Source organism: Eucalyptus grandis, chromosome 3 (assembly GCF_016545825.1).
Source record: "Eucalyptus grandis isolate ANBG69807.140 chromosome 3, ASM1654582v1, whole genome shotgun sequence".
Classification (NCBI taxonomy): domain Eukaryota; kingdom Viridiplantae; phylum Streptophyta; class Magnoliopsida; order Myrtales; family Myrtaceae; genus Eucalyptus; species Eucalyptus grandis.
Window position 1 is genome coordinate 57,720,375 of NC_052614.1, and position 15,865 is coordinate 57,736,239.

The window sequence follows — 15,865 nt, forward strand, 5'->3', positions numbered from 1 at the left end:
GAAACAGCGATGAAATTTATCTCGGATCACTTATCGTTACCATAGAAACCATTTAGATCAATCTTTTTAGTAGATTTCTTCCACGAGATACATGCTGAACAAAAAATTTATTTAAATCACACATCATCTTGTGCCAAGAAAAAAATAATAATTTATGTGTGATCCTCGATCGTCCAATTCCAACCTTAGGGTATAATTATCCTTAAGTTCTTAGGATATGAAAAGCACCTCCGTAAGTTGCTAGGATATGAAAAGTACTTATCATTTGAAAATTAGGAATTCGTTATTCCCGATGATCGTAGCATGTAGAAAAGAAATACTATTAATGACCACCCCCCGATGGAACTACTTCGCTAATTAAAATTTCTATAGCGGTTAAAATAATGATTGAACAATTCGATTGTCATAACCTACTTTAGGGGGAAAAAAGCCGAGCTTAATTGGCTTTAGAAGCACACTGTATGCTATTATCGCTTCTCCCTTTTACATGATGAACTTTGAGTCTAGATATGAATAATTTATACTTATTATAAGTCATCTTGATCGCATTTAAATGTCATTTGAGCGAAATTACTAAAGCAATATAAGTTGTAGAATTCACCGTCATTGGAAGTTTAAAACATGCCTATGAAGTGCTCTCAGAACTAGGCCATTTTGAGTGATAGCTGGCTATACATGACAACTTAAATGCATGTGTCCCCTCATACCACTTTTGTTAGAAAGGGACTCTCCACTTTCATTCCATCAACGATATGTTGCATCTACAAAATATACTACAATTATTAAATCTCAAACTGTTGCTTAAATGGTAAGCGAGTTCATTTTTCTCATTTAAATATATGATTCGAATTACGGCACTTATGCATTCTCTTGGTGTCACTCTCAAAAGCACAAACATGATGTTTCCAATATTTACTCAATATATCATGGGATGAGGAGCTTGCCACACGTGATGAGAATAGTTAATGCTTAAAGAGTCTAGAACACTTTTTTGATTAAAAAAAGATTTTGCAATTACTTAATTTGCTAATCATTAATTATATTTTGTTTCACAAAAAAGAAAAAAGAGAGAGATAATAATAGATGCCTAAGTCAACACGCACTCCTATCACAATGATCTTTGGCTTTGGACCGATATTTCTAGACTGGAAATTGGTGCAAAAAGTGGGCCATTGGGAGTCTATAGGCTCCCCATGCACTTGATAAAAACGCAGTCGCCGATGCACGTTTAATAAATGAACACCACTTTCTCATATCTCTTTTGACAAATCAGACTAAAGGCGACATTTACAGTACGCCGATAAAATGTTTATTTCTGATCCAATTATTGACTATGAATAGGACTCGCATTAACGAGAACTCAGAACCTCCAATATTCATCACTTTCACACGGAGGGAAGCTTGTGCAATTCTTTTCTCTATTTTGTTTTTTTGCCAGAAAAAGAGTAGAAATGGGCATGGGTCGTTCTTACACCAATGAAGGAATGAAGAAAGGAGCACGGACTTGTCAAGAAGACCAAGTACTCGTTCATAATGTCACTGTCCATGGTGATAGATGTTAAGATTTGGGACCACATCATAAGGAAATAAAGAGTAAAATCAAAAAAGAGAATTCGATATATGAGATTTTATCCCGGTTTACCTTTAAATTAGTGCTTTATTCAATAAGAATCCTGTGTCATCCCGTTGATGAGGAGTATGAACCGCACCTTAACAATAAACGTTGAGCATTGTGTCGAAAGAAGCACATCAGTGATCATACATGAATTTGATCTTGTTCTCATTGCAAAAAAACATGGCAAAATCTAAGTAACTATACTGATCAATGCTTTTGGGTTGGGCTCAAGAGATCTGCGAAGAGCTTTAGGCTTCGGTGGTTTAATTATTTGAGACCCAATATCAATAGGGGCAATATTTTCACAAGATGAAGAAGACCTTGTTATGAGACTTTGTATTGGAGAAAAGTACCAAAAGAAAATGGTAAATCTATTATATTAATATTAATTCAGTTTTAAAATTTTCAATTGAACTAATTTAGTCTTAAACTTTTTGTATTTGTGCTTCAGTTATCCAACTTTTGGCCTAAAATTGCAAACATGGACATAGTCCATCATACATTGCACGGCCAGTGCTAACGTAAATATTTTTTAAATAAATTTTCACTTTTTCTTAGTTTTTTTTTCTTTTCTTTTTTTGCTGATTGAGGATCGGCAAGGGTTGCCAGGCGACCCTTGCTACCACCAGGCGAGGGCGCCATGGCCTCACCCAATCTAGGCAAGGTCACAATGCCCATATTAGCGAGGGCCACACTTGCCTCAATTTGGCAAGGGCCAGGACACCCCCGCCTATGGTTGGCTAGGGTGGCCTCACCCTTAGCCAATGAGGGCAACATGGCCCTCACCTATGATCGGCAACCCTTACCGCCTCTCAATAAAAAAAATAACGAAAAGAAAAGAAAAAAGGACAAAACCAAAAATAAAATTAATAAAAAATAATTAAAATATATTTATGTCATCGTCGATTGTGTCATAAAAAACAGTTAACATCCACATTGGCAATCTCAAGTCAAAACTAACCGGATGAACTAAATTGGCATAAATGTAAATGGTTTAAAACTAAATTAGTTCAATTAAAAGGTTTATAACTTTTTTGGTATTTTATCTTTCAAACTCTTAGGCGACATGTTTGTATACATAGTTTCATGCGTGTGCATGACAATCTACGTTCATGATGTTACATTTCATCGTATATGACTCCAACGAAGATTCTAAGATTAGGAAACCCAACTTTAATTTGCATGTGAGAGTCCTTAACGATATTTTCTTTGTTGCTCGAGTCGTCATCACGTCCAGATCGATCAAAATGAAATTTTTGCAGCTGGTCTTTGATTGCCAGGAGGCTTCCAAGGAGAAAAAGTACCAAAAAAATCATAAACCTATTGCATTGGTACAAATTCAGTCATAAACTTTTCAATTTGACAAATTCAGTCCATCCGACCAATTTTGGCCGACCGGCACGACGTGAACATCACCGGACACCGAAGTGGTAATTTTTATGATTTTTTATTAATTATTTTTTCTTTTTTTTTTTTTTTTCCCTTTTCTTTTTTGCCTTCTTCCTGGCGGTGGCCGACGAGGGCCGCGAAGCCCTTGCCTGCCGCCAGTGAGGGTTGTAGCTCTTGCCTGACCTCTCCCAGGGCTACCGGCGATGCGGCTTCGCCTGGATCTAGGCAAGGCTAGCCTCGCCCTAGCCTTGTCGCAAGCGAAGGCGGCCTCACCTGTGACTGGTGAGGCCATGGTGGCCATCGCTAGGGCGGAGGCGAGGGCTGCTAAGCCCTCGCCAGCCGCCAGCGAGGGTCACAGCCCTTGCTTGGCCTCGCCCAGGGCCGCGGGCGATGTGGCTTAGCCCAAATTTAGGTGAGGCCAACCTGGCCCTAGCCTTGCCGCAGGCGAAGGTGACCTTGCCCGTGGCCAGCAAGGCCAACGCGGCCCTCACCTTGGCTTTGTCGCAGGCGAAGGTGGCCTTGCCTGCGGTCGGCAAGGCCAACGCAGCCCTCGCCTTGGCCTTGCTGCGAGCGAAGGCGACCATCGCCAGCACGCCGACTTGGCGATGGCTGCCTTCACCCGCGGTAAGGCCAAGGCGAGGCTAGCCTCGCCTAGATCTAGGCTAAGCCGCCTCTCTTGCGGCCCTGGGTGAGGCTAAGTGAGGGCTGCGACCCTCGCCTTCGTCCTGGTGATGGCCGCCATGGCCTTGCCAGCTGCGAGTGAGGCTACCTTCGCTCGTGGCAAAGCTAGGACGAGGCTAGCCTCGCCCAGATCCAGGTGAAACCGCCTCGCCGGCGGCCCTGGGAGAGGAGGGCTACGACCCTCACCAGCCACCACCGGGAAGAAGGCGAAAAGAAAATGAAAAGAAAAGAAACAAAAATAAAATAAAAAAATCATAAAAATTACCATGTCAGCGTTCGGCCACCAGCCGACGTCCACATCAGTGCCGGCCAGCCAAAATTGGCTAGATAAACTAAATTGGTACCAATATTAAAAGATTTAGGACTGAATTAATCAAATTGAAAAATTTAGGATTGAATTGATACCAATGCAATATGTTTATGACTTTTTTGGTACTTTTCTCCTTCCGGGGTGAACAGGCAAAGAAACATAAAAAACTGTTGACACTCGAACATAACCAAAAAGGGACAAGCTGGCCCTAAGCAATCTAAGTAGGCAATGAAAGTGAGAAACCGAAAATCGACAGAGATGAAGCCAGCCATACTTGCAGCCAATGAGATCGACTTCAACAATGCTTTCTCAAGGCTCGACGAGTTTGAAATTTCTCATATCAACGCTACGAGTGAAGTGCAAGCCCATTTAAACAAAAGTCTCCAAAAGAGAGGTGCCACACTGTACCTATGCAAGGGATCTGCTTGCAGAGTTGATGGAGGACGACTTCGATCAACCTGAATTGAACTCTAATGGGGATACATGGATGTCTATGATCGAATCCTTATCAGAGTGGATCATCTGAAACTTTCAACATTTGATGAAGCAAATTAATGAAAGAGTCACATAATCTCAATGTGCTAATCCCATCATTGATTTGTTCTTCATTTGTAACTGTATGATGATTGAAGCCAAGGGAATGGCTACTATTGATCGTCCATGGTTTAGCTGAATATCAGATGCTGGCCATGTATTGTTTAGTTCCTGATGCACGTACTGTTTTCAAAACCTTACAACCGCATGCTTGATACTTGCCAAATGCGTTTTTTCCAGTTTTCCTTGAACATGCTTTGTTTTAATCATCGATTTTTTATTTTATTTTAAAAAGCAGCTAATATTTGGTATGTTTTGCACTATTAATGTGCTTTTGACTAAGAAAACTTCGTTTGTCAGGTCTCCTCTCTCCTCTACCTTCTTAATTGGATGAGATTTTCATTCAAAAAACCTACCCTCATAACTAAGCTGCAGTCATAGTAAAATCACAACCCAAAGCAAGCTGAAGACGACGTACATTTACCAAATTATGTAGTGTTCTATTAAAAAAAATCCACATCAATAGATTACTGAAAGAGTTGGAAAGTATCAAAAAGTTATTGATAAAAAAAAAAAAAAAAAAAAAGAGTTACCAGTCACCTAATTTCCTAGTAACATGTTGACTTTAACTTACTAACACTAATTCTTCCTGAAAGTTTAGAAAGGGTCGCGCTTTTTTCACTCTCACTATAGCTAAAACACTCCCTAACATAACGTTTTGACAATATTAACCTTTATGGGTCCTACCTTTTTCAAGTATTCTTTTTTGTTTGCTTGTGGTGTCCTGTTTGTTTTCATCTTTATTTTTGTCGTGGATTCCATTGTCCTCCTCCTCCTTTACTTCTCTTCGTTCCATCTTAAATCCGATCATGGTTCAAGCTGTGTTAGTATCTGTAACAAAAAAAAAGGAACACTCTCCTTTGTGGTCTACTTCTGTCATTTGCTGTCCAAGCCATGTCACACGCACCAGTTTTTAAATCTTTAACCGAAGTTTGATACCCAAGAACACAATAGGAACACCTCTTTAGCCCTCTCAATGGATCACGATGGCGGCTCGGCGACCGAGATTAGCACGGAAGTAGGAGAGATCGTGGGGCCGACAAGAGGCAAATCCTTGCCAGTCTTGTGAATGGGATTGTCGCTCTTGAAAGTGGCATTTTTGGTTTGCGTAAACAACTTTGTGAGAGCAGGGGTGGATTCGAGTCATAAATATAGAGGTTGGTAGGTGATTGCGAATGGGCGATGATCGTGATGATCAGGACCAAGAAGAGGAAGACGGAGAAGCAAACATTGCTGATGAGTTTGATGAGGATTTGGGTGAGGGCTTGAGCTCTCGGATTTGAATCTTCAATGGGGTTTTTTTTCGTCTTCGTGATTGGTCGATTCAAGATTTTGATGCGAAATGGGCTAACGAATAACACGGAGCGAAAGGGATGGAATGAGGGTGAAGAGTGAAGAGATGTGAGATGGGTATTTTACTTACAGTTGAGCTTTGAGTTGAAGAAATGGAGATGGAAGGGGACTCGTTGCGCGAGGAGGAGGTTTTTGCAAATCTGGGCTTCAGCTCCGTGGGTTGCTTGTGTTGGTATCTTTTTCTTTTTTTGTGCCGGTGACGAGCATAATTATAAGGAATTAATGGATCATCTGACGGTTGAATTTGAACAAAGGGGATAAATTACAAGGCTCACACATACATTCCAACTCATGTCGTGCTCCTAAAAAAAAAACTCAAGTCGTGCACCCAAAAAGCATATCGCAATAGCAAATGGTCAGTGTTTATTGAAAAAAAAAAACAACAACAACAAACAATTCACTTATGTAACAAGTTAAAATGCAGTGGAGAAATTATATTGAAAATTCGCTGAAACTAAAGATCCCATTATGCCATGTCCAAACTTCAAGTTTGGCAAACAAAGAAACCAAGTGCGGAAAACATAGGTATGAGATGCAAAGAAAATCTTAACGATTGGACTCAAACTGCGATTTCAAAATTTCAAGTCCGAATCCAAAAGTATGCACGGAGAAAGAAGGAACTGGACTCAATACTGCTTGCATAGCTCATTGCATAAAAAAAAAATGTCTATTATTGGCATGAGAAGGTGTTTTAGAGAGAGAGAGAGAGAGAGATGAGAAGAAGTAAAGTGGGACAAAGAAAAAAGAGAGGAAAAGTAAAAGAATGCTTAAAAAAGATAGGACCCACAAAGATTAATATTGTCATAATAATGTGATAGTGTTTTAGTCATAGAAGGAGTCAAGAAAGAGTGATCATTTAGAAATGATCAACTTTCATTTTGTACTATATTTATTCGATTTCTTTCCAAGACTATGAATTTACCAACTTCTGTAGGAATTTAAAAATTCAAAAACACGTTGGTAACTAACTCAAATCAAAGTTGACAGATTATAAATAAATAAAAAAATCCAAACGTGGTAACTAACTCAAAAGTTGATTAGACAAAAATAGTTGATAATTTGTCGGAGAAAATTTTATGACTAATTTAAATTAAACTTAGTAATTCATATAAAAGTTGGCATAAAGCTTAATTAAGAAAGATAAATAAAAATTGGTAATTAAAATATATAAAATTTGCAAGTAACTGAAACAAGAGTTGATAATCTAAAACTAATAGGTACTAGGGAAAATTGTAAGTTATCATAATTAAGGTTGATAATTTCTTGGAAAAATAGGTGAATTTAAAGCAATGCTAAGAAAGGAAATAAAATTTTAAAAACTATTTAAAATTTCAAAAAAATAAAAAAAATATTTGTAAGTAATTCAGATAAGAATTGGTAATCGAATAGGAGATAATTTTTTAAAAGTTGGTGAGTTATGCTAATGTAGGTTGATAATTTTTTAAAAGAGTTGGTACATGTTGAGTTGTCAACCAAGGCAAATAAAAATTGGTATTTCGATGGAAAGCTGGTAACTTGAAAGAAATAAATATTGGTAAATTACTTAAATAAGAGTTGATAACCCAAAACTAGTTGGTCTTTATTCTAATATGACAAAATAGGTATAACACTTTAATTTAGATTCATAATTTCATAGTAGTAAATTCAAAGTTTTAGTAAGTTTATGTAAATAAAAGCTGGTGAGTTAGTGAAAAAATTACTAATTTGTAAACTGTAAAAACTGATAATTTCATGAAAATGTTGGTAAGTTACCAGCAAGTAACTTAGAAAAAAATCACAAGACCTTTTCTGGTTAAACTTTCTTTTTTTAACACTCAGGAACAGTTTTCGAAATTTATTATAAGCATGGAAAAAAAAAACATATTTTTTTTTTTTTTTTGGTTCAAAACAATCGAATTCTACTCAGTTACATATACTCTGTTTTATTTTGGTCAAATTCTTCTAACCCCGAGATCTCGCTCTAGAGAACATCATCTTAAGAACACTATGTAACCAAATAAGTTTTTTTGTCAAAGAATTATTTTATATCACTTCGGAGTGGATGACTATGTACTTATGATTTACTTATTTACCATCGACCTCTTCTTTTTAACCCTCTTTAAATAGAGAAAATTTGTTATATAACCTATACTATATGACATGTTAATTGAATATCATCGGCACAAGCAAGTATATTAATTTGTTTTCAATTTTAAACATTCATCGAAATTAAAGGCACCTTATTTTAAATGATTGATACTGCATCAGCACGTCATTAAATAGAGATGGTGTATTGACTTCTTCATTTCTAAATTGAGCTCGATCAATGGCAAAATAAGATATTCAACTCGTTACTTCAAATCTTTGTTTATGGTTTTTTTTACGAATCATTGTATTAATGTGTCATATACTATATATAGACATATATATGTTTATCATATCTATAGAAAATACTCTAGATTGGAGGATTGTCCGAGATCACCGTGGGAAACGGCGAAGATCAAGCTTCATAAGTCATGAAAAATTTGTAAAATACAAAAAAGGTGCAATAAACAATACTTCATTTAGTCAAGACTTTCCTTGATTCTTGCAGACATTGCGCCAAGTAATTAATTTTGTGCCTTAAGAGGCTCGACAGGTTAGGCAGTTTCATAATTGGTTGCCGACCGACATCAATCAATAAAGACACTCGGCCTCCGTACATTGAATTTGGGGGCACAAGTTGACTGACGCACACTCTTCGACCCCAGATACATAGTAACGGCGTGTGAATTGAGCTTCTATTTTGTGTGGAGCACATGCATGCGTATTGAAAGAGTAGATTGTCCAAAAAATCTTAAAATTATTATATAATCGATAATTCAATCTTAAATTTTGCAATTTTATTAAGTACTCCTAAGCCTTTTAAAAATTCCGCAATGTAGTCCATTCAACAAATTTGTGTCGGAAATTGATGATGTTGTGGTTCAGTTAATCATGGCCATTTTACGTATCATGATTGGCAATCTAATGTGTCCGACTCAACTCAAAATGGCATCATAAAAAAAATTATAATATTTTCTTTCTTTTGCTGCATTCTTCATTTTCTTGGAAAGAGCCAACGAGCGGCGTTGGGTCCTCGACATGGGATCATTGTAAAACTAAAGAGTTGTACAAGGACTTTGATGAAGTATTTCACGAGTTTCACTGCCGATGGAAGTTCAATTGGGGCAAGAGTTAAGTAGCTAGCCCTCTTACTCCTAAACCATGAGGTTGCAAAATACACGTAATTATGATTGATTGACACAACTATATATGTTCAATTTTGCAGTGAAAAAATTGAAATGAGAAAGAAGTGACTTCATCAAATATTAGTTTTTATGGTGTTTCTTGAAAATTAATGAATCCCAATATATGATACATTGGAACGTGTAAGAGATGCTAGTCTTACAATAACATTATACATTTTTGTCCGACCACATGTCACATTGCAAATGTTTTTTTCCCTTAAAATCTTATGTTACAACACCCAACAAGTGTCATAAACCGATAAAGTTCAGACTTTTGACTAGTGTAAGTAGCCTAAACTCAGAAGATATCACTCACTGTTGTTAGGATTTGAAGGGGAGACCTCCAATTTTCTAGTCAGGAATACTGCCACTGCCAAATGCACCATCAGTTCTAGAGATTTTCCTTAGAAACTTGTAGGAAACTAGTTGATAATGCCTACATAAAATGTTCTTTAACACATCCTCAAATCAAAATATTTTCTCAACTAACAAGATCGGAGCCTAGTTAATATCACTCTCTCCAAACCGGCCACACACCAAAATATACACCTGCATGATGCCCAGAAATCAAGTGAATCACAGTCTGTGCTCTCTTTCCCACGTGAACGTACTCATTCTAATCATACACGTGATACCATCATATGCAACACAGCACCTGCCTTTTGCTCTGGGCCAGTGGACAACATATAAAAAGACAATATACACACCAAACTTTCTCCTCATGATCTACGGCTTAATGAGCTGGGGAAGCTAGATATTCTCTGAGCGGTACTTGGTCGCTGTATATAAAATTAATGTGGCGAAAAACGTGTCTACATTAAGAACGCAAACCCGACATAACAGGAGGGAACCCGAGGCTTGGTTGGATACAGGACCGAGCCGCATGCCAGCTCAGGCCTGTGTTCTTGGAAACTTGTTGATCTTTGATTGGTTTATGCTGCGAAAAAATATTTTAGGGTTCAGTCGCCGGAGGTTGTTCTCTTTGAGGGTGTTAAATTAATCTACTTGTGGGGTTAGCGGCTTCCGTCACTGTGGTCGGAACGCACCTAACAAGTCCAACGAGTGGTAATGAAATCAACGGAGGTTCGAGAAGAAAGGATGTAAAACTAACCCAATTAGATTTTACGCAGTTTACAGCACAAACTTGACTTGAGATGGGTGTTTAAAATTGGCCTATGTCAAACTTGGTTTCTCAACCTCTAACTTCAGCTTAACTCGATATGCCTTTTAACTCAATAGAGATAGCTTGGTGATTGAAAAACAAGGTTTCAATTCAAAATTCAAAGCTCTAGTTTTGGATTCCATCGATTAAAGAAATAACAAAAGTTGGTGATTTTACGATTTCACAGGTTTTAAATACATTTGTATTGTTTGACACAAACACTATCTAACTATTTAATTACATTTATAAATTGCAATTAAGTATTGCGATGTTGTGTTATGCTCATTTTATATATTAGGATGCCTGCTTAAATCGAGGTCCACTTAAATTAGTTTTTTATGCCTTTGAGCAATTCTATAAATTTCGAAGTGATTACATCAAATCCTCTAATTATGACTCATTACTCAAACTTGGCGAAACTCAACTTTTCAAAAAGTTGGGCTTAGGTGGTCGGCGAGTCAAGGATGAATTGCTACTTAGTAATTTAAAGAGTTCCCGTTGAGTTACTTCCGACACCGACCTGTAACCGAAATTGTTAGGTTAGTTAAAACCTTTTGCTCTAGGCCTTTTAAAAACAATGAATGCAGTGAACTCATGAGTACAATTAAATGGCAAATCTGCATTAACCAATGACCATACAAACAATTCAATTTAAATGGATCTCGTCCTTGAAATTATAGGCAGACCGTATCTATCGGTCAAAACCACACCTTTACTCGATTCCATATAGCATTTCAAAATTGCATGCAACTTTGTCAAAACCGTCTTTCGAATGTCTCGTTCGGAATAATCTATTATCGTTTAACACACGTTGCTGTTCTGTTCAAGAATAACATTTTCCTCTCTTTCTCTCAGCAAGGACGGTGTGATTTCAACATCAACGGCACATGCAGTCTCTATATAATCTGTCATCATCGAGACAGTATACCATTAGAATGCGACAGAGAGAGAGAGAGAGAGAGAGAGAGAGAGAGAGAGAGAGAGAGAGAGAGAGGGAGGGAGAGAGAGAGAGAGAGAGAGAGAGAGAGAGAGAGATGGGCAGAAATCCTAGCAGTGGTAAAGATGGATTGAAGTTGAAGAAAGGAGTTTGGTCGGCTCTTGAAGATCAAATCCTCATCGATTACGTCAAAGTTCATGGCCAAGGGAAATGGGGCAAAGTTCGTAAGGTAACAGGTGAGTTAAGGCCTTTAGGATCTTACTATATTTCTCCTTGCAAACTGCCATAGGAAAAGAAAAAGAAACAAATGTTCTAAAACCGTACTGTGAATATTAGGAGTGCGTGTCTGAACTTACATAATACCAGTTATTCAATGAGTGCACCAATATGCTGCTTAGCGTCATCATTGAAATAAATAGTCCCGCATTCGATATATGCATATAAGGTCCAATAAATTGTTTTCCTATAGAACTTGAATGCCTGAAAAACTTTTTTGGGCAACACGCAAACATGTGACCCAGTGTGCATACCAATAAATATGTTTCATCTTCAGTCCATCATTAAATTCAAATAATAAGACATTATGCTGCATAGTTTTCAATGAATCCGAGTTATTCAGACATAGCAAATGGTCTGAGAATTTCCTCTTTCATTTTATCCTCTGGGAAAGTGTACTTTATTTATGAAAGTAAATCCTATCAATGAAAATAATGCGAGGAATTGACGTGCAGGCCTCGAGAGGTGTGGAAAGAGCTGTAGGCTTCGGTGGTTAAATTACCTAAGACCAGATATCAAGAGAGGAAACGTATCGCTTGAAGAAGAGGAACTCATCATTAGGCTCCATAAGCTCCTTGGCAACAGGTATTCGTCACTTCGAGTGATGAGCTCATCGTACCTTAAAGACTGTCTTTTGAAGGAGATATTCAAAGTGATGATAATTTGCTATGTCATTCACCTTTAAACAAAGAGAGCCACTTGACCGTGTTGTTTGCAAAAGCCATTTTCAGTTCCCAGAGAACATCATTGAGATTGGCATTAACATGTGTTAATTCATTTTCTTTAGGTGGGCTCTTATCGCGGGAAGGCTTCCTGGCCGGACAGATAATGAGATAAAGAATTACTGGAACTCCACCATAAAGAAGAAGATGGTCCAAGAAAACGGTGACCGGCCAATGAACTCAAAGTGCGAGGATGACAAGCTCACGAAGAACAAGCCCTTAAATGAGACCGCCACGGCTGAATCACAAGGTGATGCCCATCGTGAGAGTAAGCCGTGTAATTCAGAAGGCGTCGTTTCAGATAGAATGATGGAATCAATTGAAGAAAAAGGTGAGGGAGGAGATTGTGAGGACGACACGATTTCATGGGAAAACATGATGATGGACCTCAATGTCGAGGATATGTGCATGTCTGAGAATCAGCACTCCGAGCTCTTTGAAGGCAATGAAGATGGAGGAAATCAAAACGGGTGGATTTCTGAGGAAATGCTGTCTACATGGGTTGCTGAGTTGCTGGGCTGATGCAAGTCCTTCCATGGTGCAACGACTCATCGCATTCTTATCGATATCGATCAAGAACACTCAGCAGGCACCTTGATTTGGGTGGCATCATCGACTGCAAGAACAATGATCTTAATCAATCGATTTGTCGCTAGAATAACGACAGAAATGCCTTACGCTTCGTTGAAATAGATCAAGAGTTTCAGTTTTCCCTCTATTTCCCCAACACCCCCCCCCCCCCACCCTTTTTTTGGCAAAAGGCCACACATGTATGCGTGTGGATAAAAATGAAAATAAATTTGAATCTATATGAAAAGGGATAAATAATTAAAAATGCAAGTGAATTTCGGAAAGAAATTTAAATGATTGAAAACAAGAGAATTTCACATTCCCTTTTGGAAAGTAATTTATAAGATTCATTGGTGGTTATCTTGACTAGTCTAAATAATGATTTTGTTAGTTTTGTTATGTTATACAACTGTAATACATCTCAAAAAGGACATATACATTCCTAAAATTGGTTTTAACCTTTTTAAGGAACATTTTTGTAAGACAATATATGTGAATATTAAAAATTTATGAAAAATAAAGATATCATTAACTGAAGCATTTCACAAAAATACAGATTTTGTGAAATGAGTAATTGAGGATAGTAGCGAGATCTCTCATTATCATATTTTCTTTACTTTATACAATAATACAAATATATTGACAGAACATAGATGTTCGCAAAAGTATTTACACATTTCACAAGAATTAATATGTTAATTGCCCAACAAACAGAACTTATGCAAACCCACAAAAAGGGAAAAGAAAAAGAAAAATAAAAGGATTTTGTTGGGCCAACGACCACGTTCCACATAAACTCGTTGGATGACCTTTGATAAAATACACTTAAATTACTTTAATTGAGTAAAAATTCCACTTAATCCAATATGTAAAAGAGGAATTACTTAGTTCGGTCAATACAAAAATATTCAATGGCGACTACATTATTGTGTAATATAATGATAAAACATGTCGGTAATGACCTTTTTTTTTTTTTTTCTGTTTTTGGAAAATGATCAATAATACTCAACTACACTTTTTTTTAAAAAAAAAAAAAAAAAAATTCATCACACCTTTTAGTTCTATCTCAGCCGTCAATATTATCAACACTTGAAATTGACCACTTAAATTTTCAGCATTTAATTTCCGATTTATGAAATAGGCCCTAAATCTCCGGCATACAAGCAAGCCTCGATGCAACGGAACGATGATAGCATAAAGACTTGGGCAATAAAAGGACAAAAGAAGCGACATAATTCACCAATCATGTTGGTCAATTCTTCATGAGCAGCATGAGCAACACCTTGATTGTTTATATGCAGTGATATCAATTATAAAGCACAGTTGGCAACGGTGAATGACATAGATTCCTTTTTTTCCTTCAAGAGAGATCATAGACAGAGATTGATGTGTCCATTCTCTGTAACTACGTGACCATCAAAGTCCAATTGGACGAGAGGGATTCTATCCGTTTGTCCTTTTGTATGGAGCCCAACAGGAAAATCCACTTCAAGTGGGTCATGTTTGCACAATGCTCGATGTTTCTGTCTTTTGTCTTGGAAAGGTCATAGAAAGGAACCAGCCTTTAATTAGATCATACCATAAAGGTAATATCTTGGGGCCCAATTCATGTGATGGTGGCGATAATTTAGGAGTTTGAGAAGGAAAAATGAAACTGGCTTGGATGGGACTCTCCATTTATTTTTCTTGGCTTCACCGTGAATCATAAGTTAGAAATATGGCAATCTAGTCATGAAAAAGCTCAATTCTTGGCTCGACTTGGAATCTTAAGGTAGAAATAAATTGATACTAGCGAGATGCTTATATGTTGCATGGGTTGACAACTATCGTTATATATATATTTCTAAACTATCGATGTTAACATAAACTTTGCAAGAAAAAAAAAAGTCGTATAGAATTGTAAAAAATGATTATTTGCATTAATCAAAACTCCACTAGAGTTTATTTCAGACTTCATCAAAAGTGGATCCAAACTTCAACATTTAGATTTATCCTCCCCAATTAAAGGAAAACATGAAAAATAAAATTACAATATTAAATCAGTTTTTCATTTCACAATTTAAACTTTTAGAATAGAGATCCCTCAAAATCACAACTCAAAGCAAGCTGAAGGAGGATGTACATTCGCCATACTACATATTGTTCTGCTAATTTTTTTATTAAAAAAAAAAAAAAGAGTTGGTAAGTGTCAAAAAGTAATTGATAAAAAAAGTTAGTAGTCACCTAATTTCCTAGTAACTTGCTAGCTAATAGCTAGCTAACACTAACTCTTGTTGACACATAAATTTTTGCATTTTTTTTTATAAAAGTAAAATTTGTTTTCCCACAAAAAATATATCTCATTAAATTCGTGCATATTAAATTACTCATGCATTTAGCATAGCTCCCTAGTTGAGATTAATTTCCTTAGAACTTGTTCTCCAAAAATATGACATAAAAATAATAGCATAAAGAATATATATAATAAAAAGAGCAAAAAATAGTAAAAAAATAAATTACAATAAAAAGAAAAGAAGAGAGTGAAGGTTGGCCGAGTGTGAATAGCACACAGAACAGAACGTTCCTTGGAATGCGTGGGAAACGTGAAAGCACACAAGAAGATCTGGAAATAAAAAGAAGAAGCAAACAGGCATGGACAACCCACAAAACATGGCAAAATTCAAGAGATCAGAAGAGACCAGAGCATGGGCTGAGATCGAACGTTGACTGAAGCAGAGGAATAGCAGCAGATGGGAGCGTTGTTTAGCGTATAGAAGAGAAAGATTAGAAGACGAGGTACGGGCAGGCTGAAAAAGCAGAGAAGAAAGAGACGTGTTTAGACCTCCTGAGTCTAGCTGGAACTGTAAGCGCAGCCAAAAGCACCGCCCTAGCCCTCAGCGGCCGCACCCCTGCCTTCCCCTGTTTTTTGGCCGAGATAGCCCGATAAGCTTGAACCTCGCCGGTGCTTCACTCACTTGTCTCAGCTCCTTTCGTGGACGACCGCAGGTGCTTAATCCGTCGATTCTACC

General features: G+C 37.2%; 1 protein-coding gene across 1 annotated transcript; it reads left to right on the top strand.

Annotated features, from left to right (window-relative positions):
- The first annotated feature begins 11,371 nt into the window (after positions 1 to 11,371).
- On the top strand, positions 11,372 to 12,916 carry LOC104440047 (transcription factor MYB8). The gene is made up of 3 exons (XM_010053035.3): positions 11,372 to 11,525; positions 12,021 to 12,150; positions 12,353 to 12,916. Exons 1-3 carry the CDS (start codon positions 11,387 to 11,389, stop codon positions 12,807 to 12,809), a joined length of 726 nt encoding a protein of 241 aa, XP_010051337.1. The 5' UTR covers positions 11,372 to 11,386; the 3' UTR covers positions 12,810 to 12,916.
- Positions 12,917 to 15,865: the final 2,949 nt, after the last annotated feature.

Coding starts and splice junctions, on each gene's coding strand:
- LOC104440047 (XM_010053035.3), top strand. CDS start 11,387: ATGGGCAGAAATCCTAGCAGTGGTAAAGATGGATTGAAGTTGAAGAAA. Junction 11,526..12,020: donor CAAAGTTCGTAAGGTAACAG/GTGAGTTAAGGC, acceptor ATTGACGTGCAG/GCCTCGAGAGGTGTGGAAAG. Junction 12,151..12,352: donor CATAAGCTCCTTGGCAACAG/GTATTCGTCACT, acceptor CATTTTCTTTAG/GTGGGCTCTTATCGCGGGAA.